Source organism: Asterias amurensis, chromosome 3 (assembly GCF_032118995.1).
Source record: "Asterias amurensis chromosome 3, ASM3211899v1".
Classification (NCBI taxonomy): domain Eukaryota; kingdom Metazoa; phylum Echinodermata; class Asteroidea; order Forcipulatida; family Asteriidae; genus Asterias; species Asterias amurensis.
The window spans coordinates 15,948,750-15,969,671 of NC_092650.1; the positions used below are offsets into that span (position 1 = coordinate 15,948,750).

The 20,922-nt window shown below is 36.5% G+C and overlaps 2 protein-coding genes across 2 annotated transcripts in view; both read left to right on the top strand.

Annotated features, from left to right (window-relative positions):
• The first annotated feature begins 1,252 nt into the window (after window positions 1-1,252).
• Window positions 1,253-20,922, top strand: part of LOC139934537 (endonuclease/exonuclease/phosphatase family domain-containing protein 1-like) — a 43,868-nt gene continuing 24,198 nt past the window's right edge. The window contains exons 1-2 of the mRNA XM_071928793.1: window positions 1,253-1,472; window positions 5,714-6,726. Coding sequence (XP_071784894.1) covers window positions 5,783-6,726 — 944 coding nt within the window. The 5' untranslated portion in view covers window positions 1,253-1,472; window positions 5,714-5,782. The remainder of the gene's footprint in view (window positions 1,473-5,713; window positions 6,727-20,922) is intronic.
• LOC139934538 (uncharacterized) lies at window positions 15,053-19,008 on the top strand. Its single transcript, XM_071928794.1, has 3 exons — window positions 15,053-15,461; window positions 16,548-16,572; window positions 17,217-19,008. Exons 1-3 carry the CDS (start codon window positions 15,378-15,380, stop codon window positions 17,528-17,530), a joined length of 423 nt encoding a protein of 140 aa, XP_071784895.1. The 5' UTR covers window positions 15,053-15,377; the 3' UTR covers window positions 17,531-19,008.

Below are 20,922 nucleotides of genomic sequence, written 5' to 3' on the forward strand. Positions count from 1 at the left end.
ATAATGTTACTTTGGCATGGTGGTAATGAAATTTGGCTTGTTATAGTTGGGTTGTCTAGTGCACTGGGGTGGATTTTACAAAGAGTTAGGACTAGCCTTATTTAACGTTAGGACGAGTAACTTGGGATTAGCCGTTTGTTTTTTATATCTTTTAGGGGGTAAAGTCTTTCAGATATGGGTTTAGATCTTAGTCTTGGCAGTTGTGTCCTTGAGAGAAAGAAAGTAAACTATGTATGGGCGGTAGACTAATTAGGTAATTATTATCAAAAGCAAAACTGTGTGAAAAGTGAAAGCTCAATCATTACAAACTTTCAATATTGTTATCTCTCTTGTAATGACCTCGAGATACTTGTGTAGAGTAGATGATGAAGAAATGTCATTTTTAGATGTAGGAGAAATCCCAGAGAAAACCCACAGTCGGGCTAGGACCTAAAACCCAATTCAAATGCAAGTCTCCGGTCTTGTATTTATAGAGAAGTTCACAGAGGTGAACAGCACGGGAACAAATCAAAGAGTCGACCAGTTCATAAAACTTTTAGCACCCGATGTTTATCATTATTAGCAGAATTGGTAAGAAACAAAAATCGTGAAGATCACAGATTTACATAAAACTTACACGGTCTAATGATGATGATAGTAGGAAACATCTCTTGAAATATTTCTGTCAGTAATATTTCTGTCAGTAATATCATATTTGAGGAGAAACAAATAATCTTATATCGCGTTTGGAGTTTATCGCTCAGTGAGTGTTTAATTCATTTTTGTTTTGGCATCGATGCAATGCAAAATTTGTAATCCCTTTTTCACTATTCTCTCGTGACCCAGATGGCCGATCAATCTCAAACTTCTACAGGTTTGTATATGGTGGATTACATAAAGTGCTTACACTGACAGCAACCTCTTTAATCGCTAGCAAAACCAATTCTGAAATGTTCCATTAAGACATTGTCCTTTCTTATACCATGAAATTGAACCTTTTTAGGCCCATTCCTAACCCTTTTAGGCTAACCCTAGCACTAGACCCTTACCCTAATACTTTTAGGATAACCCTAATAATATACAATGTAACCCTATTCCTAACACTAACCCCAAACCTAATTATTATTACAGATAATTGTTTGAGCAGACGACAACTTTTACAAACAAATTTTACCGTCAACAGAGGGCGGGCAGCACATTACTTCTGGTCGCGAACCCAACCACCTCTCTGTTAGCAGACCACGCAATTGCGGTTTAAGAAGGAGATTAAGAAGTGATTTCTCCACACCTCTGCATTTGGTGACACTACACACATGAATTCTGTTGCAATTTAGCGATGCAAAACGAAAGAGAAACAAACATTTGTTTGTCTGTCACAATCTTGTCGGAACTTCACTATTAAAAACAGCCAGAGTTATGACCCATGACTGACTTGAAAGACAGCTGAGTATTGTTTGAACATGGAGCTATAAAGTGGTGTGAAGTGGCGTTAAGTAAGTATATCCTGATGTCATGTGTTTTCAATAGGATAACAGAAAAAAAAATCACTATCAAAAACCATAAGTTTTTTTTTTTTTCAAATCATCTATCTCATTTTTGTCCTAAGGCATTATGGCTACTATATTAGAATCCAGAGATATCATAAGGGGGATAACTTTCCGTATGGCGCCACCACTTTTTCACTCATTTTTACAAAAAGGGATATTTCATTGAGGTAAATTAGATACTATATTGTTTCATATCTAATGAAAAAGTGGTGGCGCCATACAGAAACTTTTCCTCATAAGGCATGAAATTAAAACACCCCACTCCCCTTGAATTGAAGCACACACACCTCATAAAAAATCCGTTTTCCCCCATTTCAGACCAGTAATGTTTGGTTTCAGGAGATAAGATAAGAAACCAATCTATGAATATTTATTACGCTTATCAGAATTTATTACAGTAGGCCTATGCAGTTAATAACAAAAAAATGTTTTTTGTCATTTTCACTTAAAATGTTTAAATTTTTCCCCCATATTGGCACACCATAGAATCCCAAATAGTAGGCTAACCACCTCAAGTGATCCATCTAGTGACTTAAGCAAAATGAAACTCAATCTAGCAGATAGTAATTTTGTTTTGAACTTTCGAGATTGGATGATGTTTCTTTGACTCATTTGAATGTTGGCATAATAATGCACTAGTGATTTGTACCGAAAATCAATCATTTTATAAATGTTTGAGCATAACCAACGACAGGAAACTTTATTCTCAGCATGATTAAGCCTGATGAAAATACAGACCGTGAGTAAACTGCATAGCTAATGTCACTGGTGCAGCTTGCACAATGTGCGGTAAACAGGAATCAAAGTTGGGGTTTGAAAACATAAAATGAGGGTCGATAACGTATGACGCTACGATACTTTACTGTTTTTATTTCACATTTTATATCAGTCCGCGCAAAGTGCAGATAAGGCAATGTTGCCTTATTGTGCAACGTTGAGTAGCAGTATTGAGAAACGTTGCCGAATTGCACTACTTCTAAGTTGCACTATTCGGCAACTCTTGCATTCAAACACAAAAAGGGAATCGAAAAAGGCTTTGTTGGAATAATTAAAATCATATAATAGTATTGTTAAGTTCCTTACCCAACTTTCTATCTGTGCAAATCAAAAAGTTATCTGTGCATTTTCGCGCAAATGGCTTTTGAAAATCATCACTCCACACTTGCCGTTCAGGAAAACTGCGACGCCATTTTACTGTGTCAGATTGTATCCTCGTCCAGCGGTGTTAGTTTATGCAAGTTTAAAAACCACTCTTATTTTAAAAATAACATTGTTTATAGTCAATAAAAAAATAATATTACAGTTTTAAATTGAACTTAATATTTTTTATTGTTAAAATTTAATAAAATAAAAACTTTATTGATGTTAAGTTTTTAAATGTATTGACGTGCCTGACCATTCATGAATTGCGCGAAACGTAAACAGATGGCGGGAAACCTGGAAGAGCCTTGTAATAGTAATAACTATTTTAGTAACTTGCTCCTTGCCTTGGCTGAAGTAGTTTGGATAACAAATTTTGTATGTAGACGAGAATTTCATATTAAAGCAGGGAACCTAAGTAAATACAGTGACAACTTTGGCAAGAGTAGGCCTGTCTATATCCAAGGGACCGTGGTTTGAAACTTGAGATCGGCCCGATGCCGGAATTGTTCATTTACGCCAGACAAGTTTGTTGTGGTGGACCCAAAATATTTTGGAGGTTGAGAGAGGGGGAGCTGTGCAGGCGGGTCTCTAACTTAGCCATCCCGGCCCGTCCCATTGGCATAATTGATTTAAAACAGTAGATTGCAACCAAATGTAAACAAGTAAAAAGGAAGGTACAGTAATTATTTCGGAAATAAATAATTATTAATAAGTAATTATTTTAATTGTGCAATCTTTGTTAAGTATGGCTACAAATTAAACATCAGTGATATAAAATAAATAATTTTTGTTTGTGCAATCTTTATTAATTAGGGCAGAACTAAACTTGGTATATCCACTTTTCAACAAAAACTATTGGGCACGCCAATCAGCAGGAAGTTATGTACTAATTAGATGTCCTATTCAACATTCTGAACACTCATGGTGGCAACATTTTATTAACTTGGTAAAAGTGTAACATTGTTGTAATTGTTGACTTCCATTTGATTTGAAAATCACATTTTTTGTTAATTTTTAAAGAAATGTTTTTCACTTTGATGTTTACTAAAATTGTGCAATCTTGATTAATCATTACCTTAAATGAAACTATTGTGTTTTTGTATGAGACAAATTTTTAATTATTTTTAATTACATTTTTTTAAGTGACCATGCAGTTTGCAATTTGCCATTGTTTATTTTAAATTATTCAATCACTGTCAGTAAATTTGTCTAGAAATAACTTTACTTTAAACACAAGTTATAGTTTATATTTATTATTTATTGCTCTTTCAATGTTAAAAATAAAACCTAGAAAATGTACACTTTTGAAATATGAGACTTAGAAAAAAGTAAAACATTTGAGAGTTGATAATAATAATAATAATAATATAGGTATTTATAGCGCCTGAACTACACAAGAACCAAGCAAAGAAACAAGAAAAACAAAACAACAAAATATTAATGTCGAGGCTGACTGAAAAAGTAGGTTTTGAGGTTTTTCTTGAAAATGGCAGTAGAAGATGATTCCCTGACGAGTTTAGGTAACTTGTTCCATTCCTTCAGCCCAGCCAGAGAAAAAGACTTGGAGCCGGCAGATCGAGAAAGCCTGTGCTCACAGAGAAGGAATTAAATCGTCATTATAAATATAAACACAAAAAAGAACTAATCAATGTTCAGAAACAATTTTATTAAAGAAATGTATTACAATTAAAAACTCAATGTAAATACAGAATATAATTATGAAGCTTAAAAAAATGAATAAATAAACCTTTAATCATGACGCTATTCTCACGTGTAGCATTAGCTCCGCCCCCATACCCCACCCCTCCTCCATGCTCCACCTCACCCCATCCCCAACCAGCCCAACTGTCCTAAAACAACAGTAAAAATGTTTTATTTTACCCTCAGACCACATAAGCTGATTAGCATTGACAGTATTTCACCTTGTTTTCAACGTAGCTTACATTTTTCTACTTTAACACCGGAAGTTGCATTATTGCGCTACTGGTTGCACAATAAGGCAACGTTGCCTTATCTGCACTTTGCGCGGACTGATATGAATTAAAAAAAAGAATTAATCAATCTTGAACCGAATCTTTGAATCATTGCCTCGATCGTCGCTCTCGTCGGTGGGCGGGCCGGCCGACCGACCATTAAATTGTATGATATTGGGCCAAACTGGGACAAAGTTAGACCCAGTGACTGGGGGGGCTAGAGTACTTTTCTCGAAATTTTGACAAAGTTGAGTAACCTCGGTCCTGGACATGCTGGATGCGACTGGTTTCCCCTTGTTTTACAATGAATGTTTTTATCTATAGTTCCAGCATATACTCTTATTTTAATCATGTTAATTAATTAAATTTTAAAAGTCTTAAAGAATGTCTGAAAAATTGTGTAACCTTTCGGACGGACCTTTCTCCTATGAGATGAGAATTTTATGTTGCAAACAAGTGTATAATTTGGGGGAATGGTGTTGTATTGTGTGTGCACTAAACTAACTAGGGGATCCAAACCATCTAGGAATGCAAGTAACTAGATGTTTACACTAGTCTTTTCTTAGTCGACCATCCTCCATGATCTTACTTGGCAGTGACAATGACATTTCGTGTGCTGTCCTTTCTTATTTGTATGTTTCTTTTTCAGTTTTGCCTGAGCTGAGGCTGTGTTTTTTTTTCAACAAGTACGTAGATCTTTGCAGCCCAACCATCCATTAAAAAAATAAAAGTGTTATTGCCCGATAACTTTTTTAAAGATGTAATCGGACTGCAAAGAGTCAGAAGATCAGCCTAACTACAGTAAAAAGCAATTAAAACAGTGTGCTTTATATGGATGGGAGATTGTGCAGCTTTGCTTGGAGGTAGCGGTGACCCGCATTTATGAAAAGATTTTAATTCTGTAGTCAAACTCTCAAACATGTCAAATGATTGACAAAATCTTTGCATAATTATTGTCAACAGCCAAGTTTTCAGTTTCCGGCATCCAGTGGTGAATGTGATCAACACCATCAAATGTTTTCTCAATGTTAAAAAATTGACTTCAGTATTATATTATTATTTCTTTTGCAGATTATGTGCAAGCTTTAACAGCTTGTTGGTTTCCAAACACCCTCAAGTGCTTCCCTCTGTTCGCCAACCATGGGTCTTGTAACAAGCTGTTGTGGCCGGCGACCGAACAGGCGTCGCCTCCACAGTCAGACTGAAAAGACAGTCTACAAGAAAGGCATGCGCTTGATCAGTGCCTCGTATAATGCCCAAGAGTTTGACTTGACCTTTGACCAAATGAATATTAATGAGGCTACAGAAGAGGAATTAATGACCTTACAAGGGGTCACTCGAAATATCGCAAAAAACATCATCTCGTATCGACATCACATCGGTGGATATCGAAAGCCGGAAGACTTGGTGTTAGTGTCGGGTATTGGTGCAACGAAACTAGCAGCTTTTAGGTCAGAAGTATACTGTGGACCCTATGCAGTAACGTCTCAAATGTCCAAGGTGCCTAGTCGAACTTCTTATCATAGAGTTAACTCAAGAGTTTCATTTGAAAATAAAACCAACATCAACACTGCTACAGTTCCTTTGCTTGCTAAAGTGCCTGGCATCGGACAAGACTACGCAGAATTTATCATCAAGTTTCGAGAAGAGAATGGACCCTTCATGTTGCTGACAGACATTTGCAAAATTCCCGAGATAGGAACCTATAGGTTTGAGGCAATGCGGAATTACTTGACTCTAGGTGAAAGCTCAGAGAGTACGGTCTCGACACCTTCCTTTCTGGAAATGCGCAAGTGTTTGCTGTCCTCAGAAGACGAAGAGCTAGGTGCGACGCCATCAAGTTTAACTCTATCCAAATCCCTGTTTACCCAAGCCACGCAAACGGACGAAGTCTTCTTGCCGCTAATAATGACATCCATGGAGAAATGGGCACGCCCAGTTGTCAAACTTTCAGTTGAGGATGGAAACAGCAGTGGACGGAATACGCTTAGAATTGCAACTTGGAATCTGCAAAGATTTAGTAGGGAAAAAGCTGAAAATCTTGGAGTGAAAGAAGTCACCTGTATGACCATCTTAGAAAACAGGTAAGACCTGTGTAAGAAGTTGCACCGAAAGTTGCAAATGAAATTGTCAGACAAAAACCCCATACATTTACATACATATATTTCCATCCAGTCGACAGTCAATAACATTGCCAATAGACAGGAATGTGATAGGCTAACGAGAAAAAAATTAACTTTGAGTGCAAAGTGTGAAAGCTTGCGAATGTGCACATCCTGCTCACAATATTTATCTTCTTCCGTTTAGTGCTTCATTGTTGATGATTATTGCACTGGTTTTAAAAGCACTTCCTCAGCATTCTTCTATGGTTAATTTTCATGTTCTTTTAGGAATTTGTTTTTAATATAAAACATTAACAAAAATTTGTATTATTATTAGGATTATAAATAATTTATTTAAAAAAAGAAAAAAAATGTATTTTTCCAGGTAAAAAAAGAGAAATCCTAGCTCTGAATACATGAAGAACAACAGTGTACTAATAAAGTACAATGAAGAGTACTGCATTACAATATTTAGGTGTTCGGGTAACGGCCCGGAACACCTCTTATTAGGTGTTCGGGTATTGAACCCGAACACCTCTTATTTTTGTTCGTTTTTTTTTAATTAGGTGTTCGGACTCGAGTCCGAAGACCTCTTGTTTTTGTTCGTTTTTTTTTTTTTTTTTTTTTACTTCGTCTTCTTCTCCGTGGTTTTTGTCCGCTAACAAAGACATACTTGCTAAGCTCACATAAACTTGAAACTTCACACATAGTCAGATATTCATTAGTAGATGAAACCGTTTTAGTTTCGTCATGATGACGTCATCAGGTGTCGAATTACAAGGTTTTTAGGTTCAAAAAGTGACCATTTGCTTTTCGCTATATGTCTTCGAATTTTACAGTTATGATATTCATAATTACGCATCTGATAGATCAAGACTGGGACTACATTTGAAAAGTTAACGTCAAAATCGTATGACCCCTCCTTCCGTTCGTACTGGAAGGTCAAAGTTTGCAATTGTATATTTTTCTTCAAAAATACATCTCCGTCCCTTGCCCTCTATCAAAAGCACACTTCCCAAACCTGTATGAACTTCTAACTTCACACATAGTTAGATATTTATCAGGAGAAGAAACCGTTTGAGTTACGTCACGATGACGTCATCAATTCTTGAGTTATGAATTTTCAAAGTTTATTATTTCAAAAAATCATAACTTTTGATCTACATGATGGGTTGTTACAATCGACACATCATCGGAAAGTTCGTTAAAAACTCCGTAAATGCCTCGCAGACATGATCCCATTTTGATCTCGTCTTCTGGTTCAAAATCGAGTTTGAAAATACATAATTTCATGTATAAAGAACTACGAAATTTCCCCATTGGTTGTGCGTAACACGTGTGTCGTACACGTGTAGTGTATCATCATTAGGCATCATTTATTTGGTGGCATGCTGCCAAGTTTATTGTACTCTGTGCCATAGCGTGATATGCATAGAGCTATATAGCTCTATTATTTAGAGCTGTATAGCTCTATTTATGCAGAACGCTGCGAAAATGATTTCCTCTCAATCTTCGGCGTCAAATTGTTCAAATGTTACCCTTCTGATGGCTTAGTGGTCAATAAGGAATTGAAGACGAAGTTTCGCTGAGATGGCCACCTACTTCAGTGATTCATGGGACTTTTAATTATGTGAGAAAACAACAGTACAAAATGACGAACATTGGTCATGTTTTGGTTAAACACCGAGAAGAATAGAGACGTTACATCAATCGACCACTCCCCCCGGGTGAAGGGCGTTTTGGGCCTACGGAATTCACGTCAGTATTACGATATCTATTACTTCTTGAACTTAGCATAATCATCAATTGTTTTGATTATTTGTTAAAACAACTATCCAAGTTATTTTGAGTTAAATATTTTGAAGAAAAAAAATCTCTGGAATAACATAAGCCCTTTCAAACTTTCTCTAGTAGGAAAGGACGTTACGTAAACTAATCTATTTCTACCTCCATGCACAGACATGGATGTTACAATACAAAACATTCAAAGAAAACAGAATGGTTAAAGCATAAGGCCCAAGCAATTAGGAGTGGTCTTGCTAAAATAAACTGCCGGATTAAACAAAACTTTAGTACAAACAAATCAATAAAACAATCCAGATTTTCATCTTCTTCTTCTCTTCGTCCCTTGTCCTCGAACAAAAGCACACTTCCTAAACTCGTATGAACTTGAAACTTCGCACATAGTTAGATATGCATTATGAGTGGAATAATGTGTTAGTTAGGTCATGATGACGTCATCCATTCTTGAGTAATAAAAATTCAAATTATTATTTCAAAAAATCATTATTTTTGATCCACGTTTTTTTTTTTACTTCTTTTTTAAAATATTATCAATAGAGCGCGAAAAAGCTTCATGAAGAATAGTCTTCGTTCAAGGCGGTTAAAACATACATGCCCCTTACAGTCTTTTCTTCAGTCGTCAGTCAATATTTCCTAAGTTCATATTTCCTAAACTACGTAAGCTATTTTGACAATCTGTACATCATATGAAAGGGCTTTACGTACTTGACAGAAATGGATATGTTGGTGAACTTTCGTTGACCTTTTGACCTGTTTAAACGGGAAGTGACTGTGAAATGATTTGAAAGGGCGTTGTTTATTGTCTTTTAGGTCGAAATAAACATCCTTTGATGCTTTACCATCACACCATACAAGTCTGGCAAAGGTCTGGTGTAAAACAAATATTACCGATGACGTCACCAAACATACACTTTTACTAGATGACGTAATCATGTGGTTTTGACAGTTTTTGTAATTTGAATCATTTATTACAAATCTTGAGAACAAAGCAAGGTGTAATGTTTGTTTTTTAATCCAGGCTTTTACTCCCGGAAACCGAACACCTTGAGTTTGTTCACAAACTCTCAATCTCTAGTGTATTTTTAAGTTTGTTCGGCCAACTCAAAAATACCTTGTCCGCTAACAAAAGCACCTTTCCCAAACCCGTATGAACTTGAAACTTCACACATAGATAGGTATTTATTAGGAGAGGAAACCGTTTAAGTTACGTCATGATGACGTCAACCGTTCTTGAATGATGGTCATTCAAAGTTTTTTTATTAATATAAAATCATAACTTCTAATCTACACAGGGGATTCTTACAATCAATACATCATCGGAATCATCATTCAAAACTCCGTAAACGCCTCGCAGACATAATCCCATTTCGACCTTGTCTTACGGTTCAAAAGTAAGCATTTGTATATTTTCTTGGCTTAAGTGTTTATGCCCAACGCAGCATACCCCTCGCGACTATAGCTTGTTCAGACTTGTTTACACATTAAACGCCAGTGCCATGTGCGTGCACATGGCGTGATTTTCCATTGATAAGTTTTGACTGGCAAAAGGTCACATACGGAGCTCCAGGAGTGCCATCCAACATATTGAGTTACCGACATACGTTATCTCATCAAGACAACTTATTTCGTGGAACCAGTTACTAACCGACATATTATTTTGCTAAGTCGACTTACTCAAAACTATCAGTTGACTTAATAACATAATTTATCTCATCAAGTCGACTAAGATAAAATGTTAAGTCCACTTACTGACATAATTTATCTCACCAAGTCGACTTACAGTTTACTTATACACAGCCTGCACACGTTGCAAATTGAGATTGCGAGTTAGGGCCCGCGTGATCGCTAATAATGTGGGGCGTTTTTTGTGCCTGGGATGCAGAAGAATAACCACAATCTAAGACTTGAATCAAGTCTACACCTCGTCCAACTCCGACTGTATTAGTCAATTCAGGCATCCTCTTCACTTTTATTTTATGTAACAAGCAAAATTATTAATTTACTGATTTTATTTAAAAAGGGAAAGTAGGCTGTTAGCAAACTGCGTCCAACTAACATTACATGGTGTACATGTACTTGCAAAATAGTGTTACTGGCGTCACGTTTTGACCCTACTAAATAGCTACGTGAGAAGAATGAGACAATAAATCATGAATTCAGTTCAAAAGGATAAAAGTTTGTTTTCGTCATATTAATCATCAAACTATAAGCCTTTACCCAATTAAAATCTTCACAACAAAATGTATGTATGGAAGGTACCAGACAGCACGTAACGGAGCCGAGTTGAAAAGTGACAATACCAAAGTGCAACCATCAGCCGCGAAGTTACATTATATATGATGGTTGTCAAAAGGATAAAAAGGTTGTTGTCGCCACAACCAACCCCCTTATATTTCAACGAACCATGTGAATATATTCAAACAAACACAACCTTCTAAAGAATATCCATGCATAGATTTGTCAGGTGCATAAAATTATGTCCCAGCCAGCACTGTGATTTATGTGTGGTTTACTAGTTTCCTCACTCCCCAACCAAAGTGACTACAATACGTCTCTATTGAATAACAATGGTATATTTCGTCATGGTTTTAGTTTTCAGCTTTTCCATAGATCCTGTTTTTTATGACTCCCAAAAATGGCCGACCGTGTTAGTTCGCAAAGTAAAAGGAAAACCACGCAATTTCGAGGCAAATTTGTGTGGATCATTTTACAACATCTTTCCAACCATTATGTATTTTATAACAAACGGTTACAAACCCTTTTTATATACCAACTCGTCCGATCCAAGGCAACGTGTTCCTTTAACGCATGTAATGTTGTTTACATAAAATAAGAAAATACTGGAACCCACGATCGGGCTAAGCATACTAATTATGTATCGTTTGGAACCTCCTTAACATCTCCTGCCATAGTGGTGCCCGATCCAAGGCGTCAAACATGACTTAAAGCCATTGGACCCTTTCGGTAAACAGTATTGCCCAAGGCCCACACTTCGTGTATCAAAACTTCTATATCAAATAACAAACCTGTGAAAATTTAGCCTGGAGAAAATAACGGGAAAACCCACCCTCGTATTCGCGTGTTTCGCCGTGTCATGACATGTGTTTAAAATAAATCCGTAATTCTTTTGACCCAGAGTGGCTCGGTCCAAGTTGTCAAACATAATGATAATGAAGTAAATTTAATCACAAACAATGGAACCCCCATGAGCGGGCTAAGCACGGACTAATCATACTAATACTCTGGTAGCACCATGTAATGCTTTACAAGGTGCTGTGGCGCAATTTTGCTGCCGATCGGACCGGGAACACCGGGGCGAAATCCTTCTCTTTTCGATAAGTACACTGGGTTTCTTTTATATGCGTTACATAACACATGGGACCAACAACTTTACGTCCCATCCGAAGGACGAAGCACTGGTTAAGTGATATCATAATTTTGTAAAGTTAAGAAAACTCCAAAACATCTTTTGACCCAGAGGTGCTCGGTCCAAGTTGTCAAACATAATGATAATGAAGTAAATTTAATCACAAACAATGGAACCCCCATGAGCGAGCTAAGCACGGGCTAATCATACTAATATTTTGTAACCGTTGGAACCTACTTTATATCTTTGCCTGGTCAAACATTTAAAGGGGCATTACAGTATTACATTTAGTTTTAGCCCGCAAACGTAAAGTTAAAAAGCAGTATACAGACTAGGAAATAGATTGCTCTCATAGTGGTGCACAAGGTTTGATACACACACATCTCAACGCGTGTTCAGGCTGTTAAGTCAACTTCTTAGTTTCTGTAAGTAGACTTGGTGAGATAGTTGTAAATAGTTGCGTTAAATAATAAGTTTACACTTGGCGCCTCATAAGGGAACGTGTTCCTTTAATTGTTAGTTGTTCGAGCAACAACCCTTTTGATGCTAATTTACCATAATACACATCGAGAAAAAAAAATCTTTGCATTTTTAACAACACTTTTTTCATTGACTCAAACGCTGACCTTGACGATATCCGAACACCTTGTGTTTGTTTCTACAAACACTAAATTCTAGTTTTTGTTCGTTTTTTTTAGGTGTTCGGGCCACAGCCCAGAACACCTCTTATTATTGTTCGTTTTTTTCCTTCTTTTTCTTAATACTTCTTCTTCTTCTTCTTCTTCTTCTCAGCGTCCCTTGTCCGCTTACAAAAGCACCTTTCCCAAACTCGTATGAACTTGGAACTTCGCACATAGTTAGATATTTATTAGGAGAAGAAAAATGTGTAGTTACGTCATTGTGATGTCGTCAATTCTTGAGTTATGAAAATTCAAAGTTTATTATTTCAAAAAATCATAACTTTTGATCCACATGATGGATTCTTACAATCGATACATGTGTACGTCATCGGAAAGGTCATTAGAAACTCCGTAAACGCCTCACAGACATTACCCCATTTCGACCTTGTCTTCCGGTTCAAAATTGAGGTTGAAAATTCAAAAATTCATGTATTAAATAACTACGAAATTCCCCCATTGGTATATGCAGATAATCATTTTACATGTAGGCCTTATTCAAACAAAATCATAGCTTCTGATCTACATAAGGGATTCTTACAATCAATACATTATCGGAATCGTCATGAAAAACTCTGTAAATGCCTCGCAGACATGATCCCATTTTGACCTTGTCGTACGGTTCAAAAGTAAGCATTTGTATATTTTCTAGGCCTACATGTTTATGCCTAACGCAGCGACTAGCTTGTTCAGACTTGTTTACACATAAAAACCATGCGTGTGTGATTTTCCATTGATAAATGTTGACTGGCCAAAGGTCACCGTACTTACAACGTTGAGCAATAGCGTACAGTACTAACACAAATTTCGGCTCGTATTCAGCCCCTACATAACCCCCCAGTCGCAAATCTATTGCTGAAATATCAACATGGAATAAAAAGGCGAAGTTTCGCTGAGATGGCCACCTTCTTCAGTGATTTATATGACTTTTAATTAGGTGAGAAGATAGAAGCAGAGAAGACGAACATTGGCAATGTTTTGATCAAACACCAAGAAGTATAGGCCATTGGAGGGTGCTCGGACTGACGGTCTCCGGACGGCACAGTACATGTAGGTCCTAAATGACCATGATAAAACGGTAAGCGTTGTGTGAAAATCATTCCTTTTCAAAATAAGTATTTATTTATTGCACAACTATGTTACAAACTTTGTACATCATAAGTAGGTTTTAACTTGATAATGTAAACATAAAACATGGCTAGTGTGAAGTTGTGAAATATCAAAGTAATAAATAATCAAATCGCATTAAAAAATATCAAGTTTATTTATACTAAATAAGATATACAATATTCTTGTGAGTAACGCTTAGGGCAGTTTCGAGATCTGCAGCGAAGATGATAGAAAGGAAATCAACAATCATAATTATTGTATGACTTATGACAACACTAATAAAGTTTTCAAGGCGTTTTCAACAAATCTTGAGAACAAAGTAATGTGCAATATTTGTTTTTTACACCAGGCTTTCACTCCCGGAAACCGAACACCTTTTGCTCAATGTCTAGTTTTTCTTCATACTTCTTCTTCTTCTTCTCAGGGTCCCTTGTCCCCTTACAAAAACAACTATCCCAAACTCGTATGAATTTGAAACTTCGCACATATATAGATATTCACTAGGAGAGGAAAAATGTTAAAGTTATGTCATGATGACGTCATCCATTCTTGAGTGGATTCAAAGTTTATTATTTCAAAAAATCATAACTTTTGATCATCGTCGGAAAGGTAATTTAAAACTCTGTAAACGCTTTACAGACATGACCCCATTTTGACCTTGACTTCCAGTTCAAAATTGAGGTTGAAAAATTCCACCTTTGGTCGTGCGTAAAGATTTTACACATAAAACACGTGTTGAGTCACGTTTCAGTGCTCACCCATAGAGTGCGATGCTTCGCGTATAATTTATAGTCTTCGTTCAAGGCGTGTTCAACATACAGTTCCCTTACGGTATAGTCTCTTCTGAAGTCGTCAATATTTCATAAGTTCATATTATTTCCTTAACCACACAAGCTATTTTGACAATCTATACATCATATTAAAGGGCTTTACATACTTTACAAAAATGGATACGTTAGTGACCTTCTCGTGACCTTTTGACCTGTCTAAACTGGAATTACCTGTAACATACTTTGAAAAAGGCGTTAATTAATTAATTTTAGGATGATATGTACACCTTTTAATGCTTTACCATTACATAATACAACTCTGGCAAAGGTCTGGTTTAAAAAAAAAAAAACCAATTACGTCACTTAATGTAATAGCGCCCTCTAGCGGCAGATTAAACTCATCTCAAAATACACTTCTATTTTATGTCTGTGATTATGATTATTGAGTTTATGATTATTGTTTAAAAATTGGTATACATAATCTCCTTCATAATAGCAACTTATAATAGCAACTTCGTAATAGCAATTTTTCAAGTTTCAATAAAATATTTAAAAATGTAAAGAGTGGCATTGTTTGCCAATTCTTTTGTAGTCCGTCCCTCGCGCATAACAAACGTCCCCTGCTTAAAACCCTAAAGCAGTTTGAATCTGCGAGCACCAGGACAGAGCATCTGGTGTCTACAGTTGTTTGTCTATTTTCTGTCCCTAATAACTGAGGGACGAAAATTATTGATTAACGTGCTCGACACGAGACTTCTGTTATTTCTCACGAGTGGAATTTCTCACAATACAAGGGGATTTCCCTTTTTAGATGCATAAAAGGCGTGCAGTGTACTCTCTGTCGTCAGTATGCTTTGTCATTGTGGTGTGATCAGTACTTCGTCCAGAATTTAATAAGCGCAGGACATGATGGTGAAACTTGAAACGAAGGGCAAGCTCATTCTCATTCTTCTCATCCTGAGCATTACTAATACTAGTGCAAGAAGACAGGTAGGTCTAAAGAAACCATAGAGTTATATATAAGAACTAGAGGGCGCACTGGCCTATATACGCGCTCCGGCATGCACGCAGGCGGCCATTTTCTAAGTTGACAAAACTGGCATCTCACAGCGTGTGTTTGTGCGGCCATTTTGTAAGTTGAACAAACAGCAAACAGCATCGCGTGAGCGTTCAATGAAAAGAAACTCAAATGTGTATTTCATATTCAATGCGCGTGCAGAATGACGCGCTTTTCATCTTGCGGTCCTGTGGCGTTTGTGCACGAAGTATCACTCGTGCGCCCTCTAGTTCTTATATATAACTCTATGAAAGAAACCCACTTTTGTTATGAATATGATCCATTTCAAGCAAACGGAATCGAGTTGCCGTATGTAATTTATAAGTATCAAGTAATTTAGTTCTACCTGCTGTAGTTATGTATGGTGGCCCTGAAGGGACATTAAATATATATATTTACGTGAATATTTACGTAAATATTTATGGATTTTGCCCTAAATCGGAAATATTCACGTCAATATTTGGAATTCTGACCATACGCAAATATTTACATCAATATTCACGTCAATATTCACGTGAATATTTAAGATTGGGGCACAAATCGTGAATATATACGTGAATATTTGCGAATTGGGGCACAAACCGTGAATATTTGCGTAAATATTTACGTGAATATATTTGCGATTTAGGGCAAAATCCATAAATATTTACGTTAATATTTACGTAAATATGTTCAATGTCCCTTCAGGGCCACTAAAACAATTCTATAGTGCCTTATGCATGGCCTTAAAATGCTTTACAACAATACAAAAATCAGCAAACAATACAAAGATACAAATAGAAAACACTCATAAAATCAGATAATAGCTAGGCCAGATAAGCAAAATACAACCAACAAAAATAGGAGTTATTTAAAATGAGCCGATAAAACACAATAACACAATCGTCATAAAAAAAAGTCCCTCCGCTCTATGGCTGTAATATTTACACTGCTAACATTCTATAGACAAAATTCTTGACAAAATGTCTATGGAAATTTAAAATCCCAATAAGTAAATTTACTTTCTTTTACTTTTTCAGGAGAGGCGCCAGGAAGAAAGTGATGGTATGTATATCCTGATGTATAGGGACAAATATTAATTGTCTTGGGTAATGAATGTTCATACGTCACTTTGGATGAAATTATTGTTCATTATTAATTATTAATTAATTAATTTATTGTTATTATTATCATTATTTATTTATATTCTATATACAGTCAAGTTAATACTAATTGCGATAATCGCAACCCTCAACCTCCATAAGGTCAAATCACTGTATGTGCAATTTCTAGTCACCAGATTTGCCAAATGTATACCCCTTTTCAGGACACATGTGACACATTCGGCCAATCACACAAACAAGCGGCGCAACCTGAACATTGTGCCTGTTGCAAATCCGCATGCATATTAATGAGCATCATGCATACAACAGCTGTTTGGTGTCTGCTGGTCGAGATTTGCTATACAGGGTTAGAACTTGGCTAGAATCCTTTTTTTTAAGTAAATTTCTGATTTTGGTAAATATTTACCTCTAGATCTAGTAAGTTTGCCTTTAAAAAGTTGTGTGATACCCACCCAATGGTATCAGAGGAAATGTGAAAACAGCAACCTCTTCAAAAACACTAATCACACACAGTACATGTTAGTTGACTTCCAGTCTACCATGCCACCCTTAGGGAATTTAATAATATTGTGTTCTATATTCCAGGCTTCTCTTTAGGCAGTCTCCTAGCAATGGGTTTATGCGGAATAGGTGCTGTAGTCGCAGCTCCAGTTGTACTCGCAGGTGCAGGATTTACAGCGGGTGGAATAGCAGCAGGATCCATTGCATCAGGCATGATGTCTACTGCAGCAATTGCAAATGGTGGCGCTATTGCAGCAGGAAGTACAGTGGCTGTTCTGCAGTCAGTTGGAGCTGCAGGGTTAGGAGCTGCAGGTGCTGCTGCAGTTGGTAGTGCTGGTGCAGTAGCAGGGGCTGCTGCTGCTGCTGCAATCAACCAAGATGAGGATTTGGATGAATGATTCGGATTAAATGAAAGCAAACTGTGTTTGTTTTTACTTTAGTAAGAATTTCTAGTAGATTGAAGGAACTTTCGTTTTCATTACAGTAGACTTTTGGACAATGAATCGATGCTTAGCTTTGGCAGCATAAACTTCTAAAAGGGAAAGTGTAAAAAATAGCTTATTAAATTTTATTAAAGCCCATGGGCAACACTGTTAACTATAACTACCAATGACCATTTAATGTGAACCAAGTCACAAAACATAGTTACATGAAATAACTAATCATTGAATGTAAGCTCATTATTTTATTAGCCATAGAGTTAACCCTAACCAAGTTACGTTTCACTCAAACAGCAGATTTTACCCCCCAAATTTACTCATTTTTCAAAATATTATATAGCATTTCAGGCAAAATTATTTGAATTGAAGTTTTCCACCATGGCGATCGTTATTCAATTTATGGGAACATTTATATTTCCAATCTAACCAATGTTGTGCACAACTAATATTGAATTGCTTATAAATTGAAATAAGCTGCACCTGACTAATAGATTGCTTTAGTTTGATTAATTTCATAATCTGAACTTGGAAGATTTCTAAAATCTTCACATGTGATCTGATTTATAAGGATATTTTGACTGTGAATTTTGATTGGTTTTGTTTCAGGCTTTGTGTTTGGCTTTTAGGGTTTGTCTATTTCAATGATTCTGTGCTAGATTTCAGTATAAACTTAAAGAAAAGGTAAACGTTTGGATCACTCGTTTGGAAATCAAATTATTGGCAATAAAAACTGTTGGTTAAAAGCCTATTTGAAGGTTAGAAAGCATTATTAGAGACATTTCACTTCTAAGAAAATGTGGTTATAAAAATATATCTGTTTTTATGCCCCAAATTAAAATCTGAGAAGCGTTAAAGGCAGTGGACACTATTGGTAATTACTCAAAATAATTATTAGCATAAAACCTTTCTTGGTGACGAGTAATGGGGAGAGGTTGATGGTATAAAACATTATGAGAAACGGCTTACCCTCTGAAGTGCCATAGTTTTCGAGAAAGAAGTAATTTTCCATGAATTTTCTTTGACAATTACCAATAGTGTCCACTGCCTTTAATGCAGTAACACTCCTCAGTTTGTGTGTTCTTGTTTGGAATTATTCTTCCCGATTTAGAGTTTCGGCGATATCTTATACATTTTGGTGCTTGGTTTTTCCTTTAAATAACAAATAACTACCTGGGTGTTATAAACATAACAATACATCTTTTGTATTTGGAGAGAATATTTAATTTGATGAAAGGTGGAATGTTCCATTCATCTTGACTTCACCTCATTGAACTGAACATTCCATCATTCAACTTATGAATAACTTCTCATCATTGCAAGGATGCAAACATTCGTTATTTGTAAAAGTGAAAACTTTAGATAATGCATAATGAAATGTAATCAAAATATATAAGGAACACCTGGAAAACTTCAATAAAAATAGACGTATAATGTTTCTCAACTAAAACTTGCATCCGAGTTTATTTTTTGTTCCCGATAGTCGCATTGACTGGACAAAGGTTTTGATGTTTTCACCTCCCCTGTCCGACGAAAATATTCAACCAATCATAGCGAAGTTGATATACAGTGTAGAAGAATAATTATAGCGGGAAATGGTGGAAACCCCTACCTTTGAGGGCATCTCTACGTGCATTGGAAGTGTGTCTAGGCCACACTGCGCCGCGTGGGTTGTTTTGAAAAACGTCCGACGAGTCTTTCTGAGCAACTAAGCAATCACTGCAAGTATAATAGGCTTTGCTCTATTAAATAACAACTTTAAAGAAAACCTGTGGATTGTTATACAAATAATGAATGTTTATGAGTGCAATGGTGCGAATATGTTCATGAGTTGAAAGATGGAATGTTCTATTCAACGAGGCGGAGCCGAGTTGAATGGAACATTCCAGCTTTCAACGAATGAACATATTTGCACTATTGCATGAATGAAAAACATTCATTATTTTTTACATAACATCCAAGTACCGTAATTTTCGGATTATAAACCGCGCGGCGTATAAACCGCACTTCCTCAAAATATACAAAAAAATATTTAGGTGTCGGCGTATATGCCGCGCGGCGTATAAACCGCGACCAAAATAAAAATAAAAAACATGAAAAAACTAACCTCAAAACACGGAAGTGAAGTACGCAAACCTGCCGCGCGTTACGGGTGATTTTTTTATCTCACACTATCAGTCCTGAGTTATACTTTGTTTCCATCAACAACCCTTTTCAAGAATTTGCGATTTGATGATCGGTTGTGTTGACCATGTTTTGTGAACTTCTTTAGGAACAAACTGTCCGTGAATCAAAGATCGGTCGACAACGCACACCGAGAAATAGTTGAACTTTGCCCTGCATCGCATCGCCCTCTGTAGACAAAAGTTGTCCACGTTTGATTAGACTGGGCCCCGAGCCTCGAAGCGTGGGTCAGACGTTCAAGCTATTTGTTGTACAGTGGGCAGCCGCTCTACTCGATCCGTCCGAAGTCGAGCCAAGATTTTATGAATGGACTTATCACCGGCCAATCAACAACGGCCAATCATCAAACGGCCAATCACCGCATGCGTACACACAAAGGGGCCGTGCTTGTTCGCGGTCCTCTTTGTAGCGATGTGCAGTGACAGGCGGGCGGCACATCAGTCAGTCTTGTATAGTTGCCGCAATGTGGGAGTTGCGTCGTAATTGCGTAGAAATGTATTGAAGTTTACACTATTGATCATAATTGAAATGATCTATTATAGGATAGTATTCTTTTTGTAAGCTGGCAGCACCCCCTTTGCGGAACCACATTATTGTTTGTGTTGGATAATTATTGATGAAAGTTACAACTGAAAATACGTTTATTATTGTGATACTGAAAAAACCCAATAACAGTTTTAAAAATTGACAAAGTTAAATCCTACTTTATTTGTAGGTAAGTGAGATCGTGTTGCAATAAAAATTAACTTCAGACAGTGCGTTGACTATCGTTTCAACATAGGATTCGTCTGCAGAAGCAGTGATAAAGAAACAGTGCGAAGATTTATATCCAAGGAATCCTTTGCCTTCCGTTTTGTTTAAATAGAAAATAGACAAACCACAACCAAACAGTCCTTTTCAGGGCTACATGTACCACAACACAAACGAGAGTTGTCTATGACTGTTGTTTCTGTTTACAATGTCTAAAGGAACATTTTTTAAACATGTAAACAGCTCCTAAAAAAATTCCTTTATAAAATATAAACGAAATAATAATGGGGACGGCTAAAGTTGTTCCCTCACTTTTATCGTATAGCGGTTGAAACAAAATACGCTACCTTATTGTTTGCGTAATCATAAGGACAGGGGATTCACTTTTATTAAACATCGGAGTAGACGGGAAATAAGGT

Excerpts from the sequence above, each read along its gene's own strand:
- LOC139934538 (XM_071928794.1), top strand. The coding sequence starts at position 15,378 with ATGATGGTGAAACTTGAAACGAAGGGCAAGCTCATTCTCATTCTTCTC. Across the intron at positions 15,462-16,547 it reads ATACTAGTGCAAGAAGACAG|GAGAGGCGCCAGGAAGAAAG; the intron begins GTAGGTCTAAAG and ends TTACTTTTTCAG. Across the intron at positions 16,573-17,216 it reads GCGCCAGGAAGAAAGTGATG|GCTTCTCTTTAGGCAGTCTC; the intron begins GTATGTATATCC and ends TCTATATTCCAG.